The sequence below is a fragment of the Hydra vulgaris genome, chromosome 08 (assembly GCF_038396675.1).
Source record: "Hydra vulgaris chromosome 08, alternate assembly HydraT2T_AEP".
In the NCBI taxonomy this organism is placed as follows: Eukaryota; Metazoa; Cnidaria; class Hydrozoa; order Anthoathecata; family Hydridae; genus Hydra; species Hydra vulgaris.
Genome location: NC_088927.1, coordinates 37,495,001 through 37,509,838, shown reverse-complemented (window position 1 = coordinate 37,509,838; position 14,838 = coordinate 37,495,001). Strand labels below are relative to the sequence as shown.

Below are 14,838 nucleotides of genomic sequence, written 5' to 3'. Positions count from 1 at the left end.
GCAAATAAGCAAAATTCACAGAGATTTTTTTCCTCTTTTGTGGTCAACTTGAACTCTTCACGAAATAAATAAATCTTAAAACAATAAATAACCTTGGCCATCCAGCGAGCCATGTGATAAGCACCAGGGATCTTGAAATGATAATTTTTCTCTTCTTGATCAGGCAGTTTTCCAAGTATTAACAGACAGAGATCCATGATTTCTTTGTAGTCATCCCTTGGCATTTTAACATGCAGGTTTTCTTTGAGGAATGCAATCACTTCATTTTGTAGTTCTTGCACCAGGGGTATTTTCGTTCGAATGTCATCCAGAGGTTTAAAATTTCCTTGATTAACTTTGGGCCAATATTGCTGAAATCTCTGGAAAAGAGGTAAGTTGGGACCAGATGATGGTCCAAATAGTGATCCAAACACTCCTGCTACTATGATCTCATGAACATGGTGTCTGCAAGCGAAGTATAACAAATTTCTACCTATATGTTTCTCTAGAACTACACATGCACCATTTTTGGAGCCAGTGTTAGAGGCTGTAGTATCAAAACTCATTCCAATAACATCACCAATTATGTCCCAGAAATTAAGCAGATGAATAACTGCTTTTGCTTGGGCTTCTCCAGTTCCAGCTGATAGTTTTGCTATTCCAAGTATTTTGTCAACATTGTGACCTGTCACACCTACAGATAGCCGGTCAACATTTGCTTTAGGGGCTGCAGAATTTGTACGATCTATCATCAGTTTGCCATCCCAGTGGACGATTAATGGTGGTTTGTCCAAATCGCAGAATTCAGTTCGAACAGTGGCTTCAATATTTGATCGATGATAGGTTCGTTTTCTACGGACTGTAGAACGTGACAATGATCCATCATCGAGGTTCTGTCCACCAGCCCTTGCAATTGCTGCTGCTAGTATAGTAAATTTTGTGTCAGATAGATTAATTCTGTCTAATGTTGATGAAACATCAGGCGAGTCAAGAATTGTATCTAAGATACATTGTCGTTTTGGAGTACTTGCTAAACTTGATTCAGCTGACCCTGAAGAACTTGCTTTACTGACTTGTTGTCTGTAATAAACAGGGATTTCTATCTCAAAATCTCTATCAACCATTTTGTCATTATCAACAGCATCGTTATCGTTGCTATCACTATAACTTTCGTCATGTAAAGGTTCAATAACAGGAACTATTGCACTCGCACCAGATTGTCTTTGCTCTTCTTTTAGCTTTCGTTCTCTCTCTGCTTGTTTCCTTGCTTCATTTCTTTCTTCTAATTTTGAAAGTTCTTTGTCCTCTCCAAACATCACCATTTTTCTCTGACATCTCTGATCCAATAAAAATTCTTTATCTTCTTCAATTCTGATCATGGTTTCAGCATCCTTGTGGGCAATGTCAAAAAGTAGGCCAATGGTGTCTGTAAATGATTTCTCTCTCGATTTCTGAGAATCTGACAATCTGGATTTATTTTTTTTATTAATTTAAATTCCTGGACTAAAGTTTTCAACTTTAAGACTACATTCGGATGAAATGCTGTCGGAATACGGGCTTTATTCCAAATAATAATCAGTTCATCAACAGTTGTTTTAAGACTTTCAGGCACTGACTTTTTGGTTGAATTAAGATGATAAAAAAATGTTTTTAAAACATCAGATGTTAAGGGAAGAACTTTATCTGGAAGATTTGGCTCTGGTTGTCCAATTAAAAAGATTTTGGTTTGAAGTCGTGTAGAGATAGCAACACGAGATGATGCTGCCATTTCAATGATAACTGAAATATTATGAGAAAATCAAAACTCAATACCATATTATACAAACTTATCATTCAGTTGTTGGTTTATGCAGCTGCAGCAATATATTATAATAATTATTACTAAAGAAATTAAATAAATATTTTCAAATTAGAAATTATTATTATCTGCACTTAATAACAAACAATACACTACCAGACTACCATGCTAGTTTTCTGTAATAGGTTACTAAGGTTAGGTACTATCAAAATATTAATACATTTGTTGTCAAACTGAAATTCCAAATAAAAATAATATTTATACTTGTAAACCTTTTTATTCTGTTTGAACAAATTCTAAATTGAGTTAAATAATAGTATTAAAATTATGAATACAAATTTTAACAAAATGATATAAACACAGTTGTTTTAAACACTAGCAGACATTTTTTAGTCTGGTGCCCTGATGACAGTTAATCTGCTGCACTTTAATTAATCTATATAGCACCCAATCAGACAATATTTCAGTGGAAAAAATCTAACTAACCAGGTTCTAGAAATTTTTGGAACTTTGGAACTTTTTACACGTTTTTGACGTTTTTCGTAAAACTTTATGGTCATTGAGCACCCCCTAAACATTATCTGATTGGAAAGATTTTTTCCACAGTCAATTACTATGTCAAATGGCACAAAATAAACATATATGCATTCAAATCCGAGAAAAATTTTTTTTTCCTGTGTTCACATGAACAGCCCTAATATATATATATATATATATATATATATATATATATTATATATATATATATATATATATATATATATATATATATATATATATATATATATATATATGTATATATATATATATATATGTATATATATATATATATATATATATATATGTATATATATATATAGAAAGTCCAGCCCCGTAAAATGGTTCATAGTAGGTCTGATTCACAACTCCCACATACCCTTTATTTGGTTTTTTTGAAAAACAAACTTTTATATAGTTGATGATGCAAGAAACGGGATTTATTTTTTATATACACTAACTCCATCAAACGCATGACCTGATAACTTTTCAAAACAAGACAAAAATTTAGAATCTGATTCTGTATCAATGGAACTTGATAAACAAATACCCATTTATCACCAGAAACAGCTGTTAAAACCTTAGCATCAATAAAATTATTTTGAAGAGCACAAGCTTTTATTCAAGTACCATTGCATTGCAAGTTTTGATAAACTTCTAAATAACATAATTACACAACCAATTTTAAACTTTCACCAAAGAAGTGGCACCACATACCTGGTACTACATAGCTACATAGCACCTGGCACTACATAGCTACCAAATAGCGCATGGCCTACAACATAGCTACTTTATATTAGATATTATATTCAATATTTTAAATAAATTTATTTAAAATATATCAATCTTTAATGATAAAGTATTATTATTAAGATATGTATATATATATCTATATATATATATATATAGAAATATATATATATACACATATCTATATATATATATATATATATATATATATATATATATATATATATATATATATATATATATATATATATATATATATATATATATATATAAATAAATTGATTTTAATAAAAAAGGCAGCGTATAACTATTTTTTTAAATATATTTTAGATATAATAATATATTTACATAATAATATATTTACTAATATATAATAATATATTAGTAAATATATTATTATATCTAAAATAAATTTAAAAAAATAGTTATACGCTGCCTTTTTTATTAAAATCAATTTATTTATATACATATCGTATAACAAGATATGACTTTTAAAGGTATAGGTATATATATATATATATACATATATATATATATATATATATATATATATATATATATATATATATATATATATATATATATATATATGTATACATATACATATATATACATATATATATGTTTGTGTGTGTGTGTTTTTTTATTAATTTAAATATATATGCTTGCACTATTAGACAATATTAGACGCACCAAAGCGTTATTAGACGCAGTCGAAATATATGAAACTGCTGTTTTAGGTTGTTACATTTTACTGAGACGACGGATTGATGGTAATGCGCAAAAAAGCAATCCACTTAGTTTGAAAAAGTTAGAAAAAATATAATTGAGAAGTTTAAAAACAATAGAGATTCAAACCAATCTAAACAACATTAATTTTCTTGATGTAACTTTTAATCTTCAAAAAAACTCCTACCAACCTTTTAAAAAACAAAATGACCTACTACTCTACATCCACTCTGAATCAAACCACCTGCCCCAAGTCCTTAAGCAGATCCCTCTCTCCATTAATGATTGACTATTGCAAAATTCTTCCGATGAAAAAATATTTAACTCATCAAAAACAGAATACAAAGAAGCACTTAAACAAAATGGTTTAAAAAACTTTAATTTAAAGTAAAACCCAAAAAATGACACCCCCAAAAGAAAAAGGAATATAACTTGGTTTAACTCACCTTACAATAAAAGTGTCTCTACCAATGTTGGCCAAATCTTTTTGCAATTAATAGATAAGCATTTTCGACCTTCAAACCCATTGCATAAACTCACCTTACAATAAAAGTGTCTCTACCAATGTTGGCCAAATCTTTTTGCAATTAACAGATAAGCATTTTCGAACTTCAAACCCATTGCATAAACTATTCAATCAAAACACCACAAAAGTTAGCTACAACTGCTCAAGCAACATTTCAAAAATCATAAGAAGTCAGAACAAAAAAAATAAATTCAATAAACACAACTGAATCTCCTTTGTAATTGCAAACAAAAAGAAATCTGCCTGTTGAACAAATATTGTAGAGCGACAAACATAATTTACAAATGTATAACATCTTCCCCAAATCATCCAGCAAAGCATACATTAGCTAATCAGAAGCCGTATGGAAAAAAAGATATGCAAACCACAAGAAATCATTTACAAAATATATATGGGAAACTAGGGAAAAACCGAAAGAAACACCAGATTTAATTTGGTCTATCCTAAAAAAAACCCTGCTTACATCAATACAACAAAAAAATATTTACTTTGTTTATATGAAAAACTAATAATTTTACTTTATAAAAATGCTGAAGAGCAATTTAATAAAAAAAACAGTGTTAATTTCCAAATAACGCCTTAAAAATAAATTTCTATTAAGCAACCACAATTCTGAAGATTAGATACACGCGGTTATAAAAATGGTTTTTCCGTATAGGTTTTTTCTGTATAGTTTCAATTGTATATAATTTTTAACGTATAAACTATATTTGTATTTCACCTGATGATTGCAATAGCATGAAATTTAAAGTTGTAAAAACTATGCAGTTTTATTTTCTACTATATTATAGCTCTGACTTAGTTCATCGAGCATTAGGGTGGCTCTTAAAACAACATTTTTGAAAAAACCTGTTCCTACCCCTTTACTTTGTTCTATATAATACTAAAACGCTAGGTTTAAAATTTTTTTGAACAAAAAGTAATTTTAGGGGTAGCTCAAGACCCTTAAAAATTTGACTGGCCCCTAAAATTTTGAAAATAAAAGTTCTTCTAAAGTATGTCAACCTGGTACTCAAAAGAAGCGAAATTATATAAAAACTTTAAAAATAATAATCAATTTACAAAAAAATAACTTTTTTTTTAAATAAATGCACAAAAACTATTGTTTTTTAAGCTGAAAATAAAAAAAGTCATTATTTTCAAGTTTTAAAAAAATAATTTTTTTAAACATGCTTTTTTTGTAAAGTGATTACTGTTTTTGAAGTTTTTATATAATTTCGCTTCTTTTGAGTACCAGGTTGACATACTTTAGAACTTTTTTTTTCAAAATTTTAGGGACCAGTCAAATTTTTAAGGGTCTTGAGCTACCCTTAAAATAATTTTTTGTTCAAAAAAAATTTAAACCTAGTGTTTTAGTATTATATAGAACAAAGTAAAGGGGTAGGAACAGGTTTTTTTCAAAAATGTTGTTTTAAGAGCCACCCTAATCGAGCATTTTCTTGATAGTGTATGCACAAAACAGCATCACTACATATGTATAGTAGATGAAAAAAAAAATTTTAGAGTTTGAAAAACCAAACCATCTAGATTTGAAGCAAATATGTTTAAACTTACTCACAAAAAATTTCAGTGCCATTGAACTACTCTTTCCTTGCCCTCAAAGCACACAGTTGGAAAAAAAGGATCCAAAAATGACCAAAAACAGATTACTTTAAGTGTCTCAGGGCAAGGCTAGCATAAATATTTATAATAATTTTTTTTTTCAGGGTTTAGATAAATATCTGTATTTTTGATTTAAAAAGTATGGTTTTTTTCTTTCTTCTCAAAAGACAGTATAATTTACATTTTAAATCGGCTAAAAAACATTTATTACATGGTGCGGCGTTGTTTGAATTTAATTGTCAACAATTAAATTCAAAATTTGTTATTAAGATTCATAATACAGTTTGCAAATGTATATATTCAAAATAAGAAATGTACGCTCAAATTGTAATATTTTAATCAGAATAAAGTAAAATAGTCCTTAAGTTATGACTACAATTTACTAATTTGTCTTCAAAAACCACACTTTGCATTTTTTTTACTTTTTTGCAAAATTTGGAGATTTTATTGCCAAAAATGTTCCTTATGTGCAGTATCAATGATATTCTGAAAAAATCATACATGTGCCAAAGTACCTTACATCATTAGTAAATATGCGGTTATCAAGTGGTCTTTAAAAACAAATCACTAACAATTTAGAAATAATTTAATGAAAATGTTGATTTTGTAACATACCTGGTTTTTGCATATCACGATTTCATATTACTTATTTAATCAAAAAAAAATATTTTAAATATTTAAAAAGATTTTGAAGAAAATTCTTCTATAGTTTATCTAACTAATTTTTTTTTTTTTGTTCGTGTTTTTTTCTTCTTTAAGGAGGAAAGACTATCAAATATTCTTTTTTTGGTGAGACTGGTGGAGCTTTTCCCAGAAATCCTGAAAGCAGAGCAAATTCTGTCAACTGATATCAATCTGAATAAGAATAAAGCTATTGGCATAATTTTCAAAAATTCTTAATGAAGAATGTTATGCCAGTATTGCGGTGGAAGTGAAAGCTAGTCTTTTATTCTTTCTTAAGTTAAACCACTAAAACTAAACTAAAAAGCGTTCAGCTTAGGCATTTTAAATGAAAGAATTGCAGCTGCAATTTTTTGTTTTTCATGCAAAGGCAAATCCTTATCCATTAGAGCTAGTGGAATCATAGTTGAGTCCAAGTACCAAGTGTGCTTGTAAAGCGAACTAAGCACAGCATCAACTGCTTTTGGACTCCAATAAATATTTCCAAATTGATGCATTTATGGATAGCTTCAATATCTAAGGGGGCCTTTGACACATTACTCAATTCTAAATAACACTTAGCATAAAAACAGACCACAAACTCTGTGATGAGCTTGATTTCTTTTTTGAGATTTTTGTTTTTTTGAACAAAGTCAAGTTGAGAAAATAAAGGCTGCATTTTCAGATAGTATATCGCTTTACCAAGAAAATGGGCATGATGGATAGCTCTAGTTTTCCTGATTTTATTAACAGAAGGTGATAGATAAGTCACAACTAATTCAGCCAGCTCTCTTCTGTCTTTGCGTTTATCTTCTCCTGCTATCCCCTTTCTTTCTATATATGCTTCGCAAAATTTCATAGAATCTTCAGCAGCCTTACCTATACTACCACAGCAGCCTTACCTATACTACCACTCACCTATTTCCAGTTAAACTTGCACAGATCATTTGGGGCATAACTAAAATTAGGATGTTCAAATAGGCTTTTAAATTTTTGAAACAATAAGTTTTCTGGTCCTGTAGTCAACTCATTTGTTGTATGTTTCCAAAAATGCACCATTCTTAATTCTGTTAAGTGATGCCTGCAAGCTAATTTTAAAAGATGTGTATTTAAATCATTGGATATCTTTATATCCAACGATTTAAATACACAATATAATATATATATATATATATATATATATCTATATATATATATTATATTGAAACATTTTTGATCTCGGTATTGCTTGCAGTTGTATCAAAACAAAGACTACTTTTGATTCAAGTTTATACTTCTTTAGTAGGTTCATAATACTTGTATATTGATCCTCACCAGAAGAGAAAGTTAAAGGAGGAACACCTTGTAGGTGTGTCTCACCCTCAATGTTTACAAGAAGTGCCAGCATGTCAATCTTGAACTTTTTTCCTGCATTAATTCATAAAGAGTTTTTCCATCAAAATATATAACACATGAATAAGGAGAAGCTTCAATTGCATTTTTCACATCTTCTTTTGCTGAGATATATTCATTTCCTAATTTCATCTTTCTGAAGGCTGTTGATTTACTGCAATGTATATCTATAAGTTCAATACCAGCTTCAGTTAAAATAACACCTGTCACTTTTTGAAAAACATTTGGCGAAACATCACTTAATCTAGCCATTAGGGCAACATTCCTGGCATATGCATCTATTGGAATTTCTGCAGTTACTTTATAGTTAGATTGAGTTGGTTCTTTTTGATAATAGTTACTAGGCTCAAAATCAGAATCATAAGATGAATCAGAACTCAAATCAGAATTGAGCTCAATTTCATAATTAGATTTTTTTGCACATCCTTCATTCTATTTTTCTTTCTGTTACTCTCTGCTGTCTACAAGCATAAAATAATATTATTATAACAAAAATTTTTATAAGAAAAAGATCACTTAATATTTTAATTTTTAAGTTTTACCTTTCTACTAAATTTCTTATCCTCTGTCCCAAAAATAAACTTTCTTTCTCCTTCCTGATCTTTCAAAAACATCAAGTCTTCGAGCTTATCCTTGTCAGATCTTTTTTTGTCGGTCCTAATAATGTTCTTCAAATCTGACTTGCCTACCCAAAAACCTTTTTTAAGTAGTTCTCGAAGTTTTTCAGATTTGTTAAATCTTTAGGAGAGCCTCTTTTTTTGTTTTTTGTTTAATGAGAATACTGCTTATCAAGTTTAATAAGATTTTAAATAGTTAAGTGTCACTAACAACTTCAAACCCTACTTTTATCCAGGGTTTCTTAATCTTAGCTAAAACAAAGTTACAATTCAAATTTTCACATCTTTCAAAATTTTTACAAAGTGAGCACGTAACCAAACTGATTTTTTTGGTAGTTTTAGGCTGCATAGATTGGAGGTATGCTAGATGTTGTAGAAAATCCATGCCTGTTGGAAGCTGAATATCTAAATGCATATTTGTTTTTGTTCATTATATTTTATTGAGATAATTTAGATCACTCTTTATCTTAAATATATAATATATATTAAATTGTTCAAGTTTCTTACTAACTAGAAATTACATGTAACTTCTGGTTTAGCTACTTTAATGATAAACAATTTCTTTTTTATTTATTAGATCTTTACTTAAATTTGTTTTGTAAATATGTATAAAGGAAACAAAACTTGCACTTTTTGTTTCCTTTATTCATATTTATTGCAAAGTTTAGTATTCATCATTATCATTAATCTAAATAACCAAGAATATATTTGTAAATATTATAAAAGCCGGAAAAATACTTAATATATTATTTAAATAATTGCTATATTTTATATAGTTTTATTTCACTAGTCAAATGATATATACAACAGATATATTAATTTTTGTTTCATATCGCTACTTAAAAATATTTTAGTTTTAAGTTAAGAACATATTCTTTTGTTTGGTAATGGTATTAAACATACATAAAATGAATAACTCTATTTATATTTTGAATATATACATTTGCAAACTGTATTATGAATCTAAATAACAAAGTTTGAATTTAATTGTTGAAAAGGTTATAAAAACAATGCCGCACCACATTATACTGTTTTTTGAGAAGAAAAAAACCATACTTTTTTAATCAAAAAAAAAATATATATATATATAAATATATATATATATATATATATATATATATATATATATATGTATGTATATATGCAGGGCTCAATTTAACAGTCAGACATCAGACATTGTCCTGTTAAAATCTCAGATTGTCTGATCTATTTACAAAGTAATCGGACATTTTCACCAACTGGAAATAAGTTGTATAAAATAAAGCATGGATAGGAATAGCGTGCGATCGAACGCTGTTGTTGACCTCGCAAATAATTTTTTTGTTTACAATTTGACCATGACTGATTAGATGTTTTGATGATTTAAACGTTTCAGAAAAAACAAACTAGGAAAAAATTTGAAAAACTAAGAAGTAAGCAAAACAATTCCTTACAAAAGAGAAAATAAATTTGCATTAAAATAAAACAAAAAAAACTTAAAGTTAAAATTGTTTTTTTGTTACATTTTTAATTGCATTTGAAAAAAATTACTTTAAAACTAATCTTCTAAAACGTTTAATCAAAGTTATGCAAAACACTTTTACAAATTACTTCTATTGATTGTTAAGTGGACAAATTTTATTTAAATTATTGAAAAGTGAAAATAAATTTAAAAAAAAAAAAAAAATATTTTAAGTTATAAATATAATTTAAGTTATAATATAAAGTTGCAAAAAATCATTTCATGCTTTACTTCATAAGCCAAGTTAATGAAACAAACTTTTAAACTCTTTAAAAAATAAAAAATAAAATAGAGCAATTAAATCATAGGAAGATTTAATTTAAATTATTCATAATTTAAAGTAACTTAAAGTAACATAATTTAAAGTTAAGTAAAGTAAAAAATAATCTTTTAAATGATCTCTAGAAAGACATAAAAAAATAGTTTCAAACCTTAAAATTTATCATAAAAAATATATACTTACAAAAAAAAAATCTATATATAACATTTAATTTACACATAATACATTTAAATGATCGTTATAGTTAATTTTTTATTTAAAGCCTTCATGTAAAATAAAAACTTAAATAATGATCAGCAATTAAAAGTTATTTGTAACGATTTCTTTTATTGCATTTAATTTGTTAAACATCAAAAACAACCATTGCCAAATTGTAAAGAAAAAAAAAAAAAAGCATTGTCTGTTACAGAGTGAAAATTTAAGTCTAAAAAAATCTCAAAAAAAACATAACATTTTAAATTGAAACTATTTTATTGAAAAACAAAAATCTGGGATGAAATATTCTAAATAAAAAGGAAAGAAACTATAACTTCACTAGATTAACGTTAATAAACTGAATAACATGACAAAGATTTCGATTGCTTAATTTGGTTCCTTTAAACCATAAAAATTATACTTCAGAAACGATGATGAAAATTGCTAAAGGCGATACTCATAAAAAGCTTTTTTTTTTTATATCTTTTTTTATTTGTTACATAATTCTTACGTCAAAAAATGTTTGAATTAGTATCACAGTTATGAAACTACTTCGACGAAAGAGATTTTTATACTTCCAAACTTCTTGTATATTGTCAGATCGCGATTTTATTTTTAACTATTTATGTTATAAAAAAATAATATCAAACAAAAACGCAACTTCTTATTGATTTAGTATTGAAGTATAATTTAGTGACTTAGTTTTGCTTCGTTGTTTTGATATATGTATTTTAAAATGTTACTCTGTAAACTTAATTAACGGTTAATGGTTTTTATATTTCTTGATATTTTTTATTCAAATTAATTATTTAATTTTTTTCTAAAATTTCTTTTTTAAATTACGTTTTTTTATCTTAAAAATATAACACAAGAATAATTTGAAATAATAATAAATAAAAATAATAACTTTTCATTTAATAAATATTGACATCGTTACTTAGTTTTCTTTTCGAATGTCTTTAATTGCGAACATTCTAAACAACAGAATCGTTTTAAATTTGAGTTAAAATCAATAATAGTTAATAAAAAATCTATACTATGAACAAAAACTAATTTTAAAAATTACTCTATTATTAATATTTATTTTTATTATAAACGATTTGTGGAATATTACAAACAATAAATCAAATAAATTTTACTTGATATTTTCACAAGATTAAAAATACTCCGCAGTTTTAATTTTCTTTTAATGGTTTTCTAATTTTCTATTCTTATTTTATTTGCGCATTTTTGTATTCACATTGCGTTTCCACGTGCACATTCCATTATTGAAATTAGTGACGATAACGACTTTAAACTGCTCATTCATTACGTTAGTTTATACGCTCGTTATAAGCTGAACGAGCGTTGTTTATCGCGCCTAGAACGTTTGAAAATACCGCTTACGGGCGCGTTTTACGAGCGGAGCGCGATCGCGCTCGCTTCATCACAAGCCCTGTATATATATATATATATATATATATATATATATATATATATATATATATATATATATATATATATATATATATATATATATATATATATATATATATATATATATATATATATATATATATATATATATATGTATATATATACAGTCAGAGAAATAAGTATTTGAACAAAACATTTCATAGAAAAAATAAACTTTGTCAGGTTATTTCAGATTAACATATGTTTTTGATAAATACATTTATAATTATTCTCAAAGCAAATTTAATGACAATTTTATATAGCAAAAAATTAATCAATGGTAATTAACTTGCGTCACTAAAATTTAACGATTCCTGATGGAGTGTTAAAACTTCAGTGAAAAATGATTATCCAAACATGTTGTTTTGTAAACAAAGTTTTGAAATTAATTATTAAAAAAGTTTTTAAATCAATAGTTTTAGAAATATTGTTGTTTCACAACAAGTAATTTTTAATAATTAACTGATATTTTTTTAAATTCATTTGATTTACCATTGATATCATCAAGTATATCAATAATATTTAATTGTTAAAATCAAGGAATGGTCCCAAGCTCAGCACAATTTGGTTATTGACTTGTTCAAGCAAGGTAAAACATTTAGGTCGATAAATAAAGCGACTGGAATGGCATTAGGAACCATCAGCGATCTGATTAAAAAGTATAATATGTTTGGATATGTGCAAAATCAGCTATAGCTAAGATCCAGAGCTAAGCATAAAACAACATAGATTGACAAATTGTCAAGATGGTGCAAAAAAACTGCTTTTTATCAGCACCAAAAGTGTAAAGCCTCTTGGAAAAGATTTTCGGTTACAAGTGAGCTCATGTACTATTCGAAATCAATTAAAAGTAAGTGGATTCAAAGCAAGAGTTCCACGCAAGAAACTATTCCTTTCAAAAATCCATCAAAAACAAAGAATTGCATTTGCTAAAAAATGTGTAAATATGCTGGTATTATTCTGGAGGAAAGTTTTGTGGACGGATGAGCCAAAATTTAATCTTGTAAAGTCCAATGGAAATCAAAAAGTATGGAGAAAAAAGGTGAAGCATTCACACTCAGTTGCATTCGAGGCACAGTAAAATTTAGTGGAGGCAATGTTATGGTATCGGGATCAATGGCTTGGAACGGAACAGGAAAACTGGAGTTTATTGATGGAATTATGGACTCTGAGGTTTATGTTAGCATTCTCAAAAAAAATCTTTTGGCTTCAACTAAAAAACTGAGATTGGGAAAACATTTTATCTTCCAACAAGACATTGACCCTAAACATACGTCAAAGAAAGCAAACAAGTTTTTTATCCAAAAGCAAATTGAGTTACTTGAATGGCCAGTGCAAAGTCCAGATCTCAATCCAATTGAACATCTCTGGGCTACTCTGGATAAAAAATGTGTCAAACAATGTCTAAAAAGAAAAGAAGAGCTAAAGATCATGCTCCTAGAAGCTTGGGCTGATATCGACTCAGATACGACAAAGAAATTAGTTGAATTGATGCTATATTGACTCACAGAAGTCATAAAAGCTAAAGACGGTCCAACTCGATATTAAAAAGTCATAAAAATAATTACTCAGAGAAGTGTTAATCTTTAAGCCTTAATCTTGAAAATTTTGTTCGAATACTTATTTAATGCTAAAAAATTGCATTGTTTAAATGCATCTTCATTTTTTATCAATTAAATATTATTATTGATATTTTTTTTTTGCATACTGAATTCTTAATTAAATTTTCTTTCAGAATAATCTTTTATTTTTATTTTTAAAAAGTTATTTTTTCTGAAATAACCTGACAAAGTTTACTTTCTATAATAAAATATTTTATTTGGATACTTATTTATCTAACTGTGTATATATATATATATATATATATATATATGTATATATATATATATATATATATATATATATATATATATATATATATATATATATATATATATATATATATATATATATATATATATACAGCTATATATATAACTGTATATATATAACTGTATATATATATATATATATATATATATATATATATATATATATATATATATATATATATATATATATATATATATATATATATATATATATATATATATATATATTCATATATGTGTGTATGTGTGTGTTAATATGTTAATAACCATTATGAAAAAAAATTATACTAAAAAATATAATACCACATCACTTGGGTTAAGGCTGTCATAAGAGCTATTAGCAAATATGCGAAAATTCTCTTGAAATTCAGTAAATATTTGTATTACATGATGACTCAAGATTCTACCTTTCATACCTCCAATTTCAACTTTTTCTAATTTATTGAACTCAATAGTGGTTTGAAATATATCCTAAAGATAAAAAACAAAATATATTTTCAAAATTAAAACCCATTTTAATAATAAAACAACAAAAGAATTCTAAAAATATTAAGAACTAAAACCGGAAACAACTTTAACTTGTTCAAATTTTTATAAGATACTTATATAAAAAATTTTTTGTACGATTGGTGTTTTGTGATATTAAAGTTGCTTTATAAACAACATTTTTTTTTAGGCATTGATTTTCTAAAGAACACTCTTTAATATGGTTGCAGTTTATAATATAAGCAGTATTTTTACTGCATAAAATTTGAGTGAGTTATTAAGTTATACATTTTGTATAATATAAAGCAAATTGTGTAGAGCTTGTGATGCAATGAAACATACAAAACATTCTTACTTAAAGAGGGATTAAACCATATATATGATTTGTTTTTTTATTAGTGTTATGATTAGTATTAGATAGTTCAGACTTTAAGTGCCTTTTTGCAAATAGGAGCAGAGT

General features: G+C 26.6%; 1 protein-coding gene across 1 annotated transcript in view; it reads right to left on the bottom strand.

Annotated features, from left to right (window-relative positions):
* LOC100207065 (dynein beta chain, ciliary) overlaps positions 1 to 14,838 on the bottom strand; it is a 129,437-nt gene that overhangs the window by 94,421 nt on the left and 20,178 nt on the right. The window contains exon 7 of the mRNA XM_065803627.1: positions 14,196 to 14,363. Within this exon, the coding sequence (XP_065659699.1) occupies positions 14,196 to 14,363 (168 nt within the window). The remainder of the gene's footprint in view (positions 1 to 14,195; positions 14,364 to 14,838) is intronic.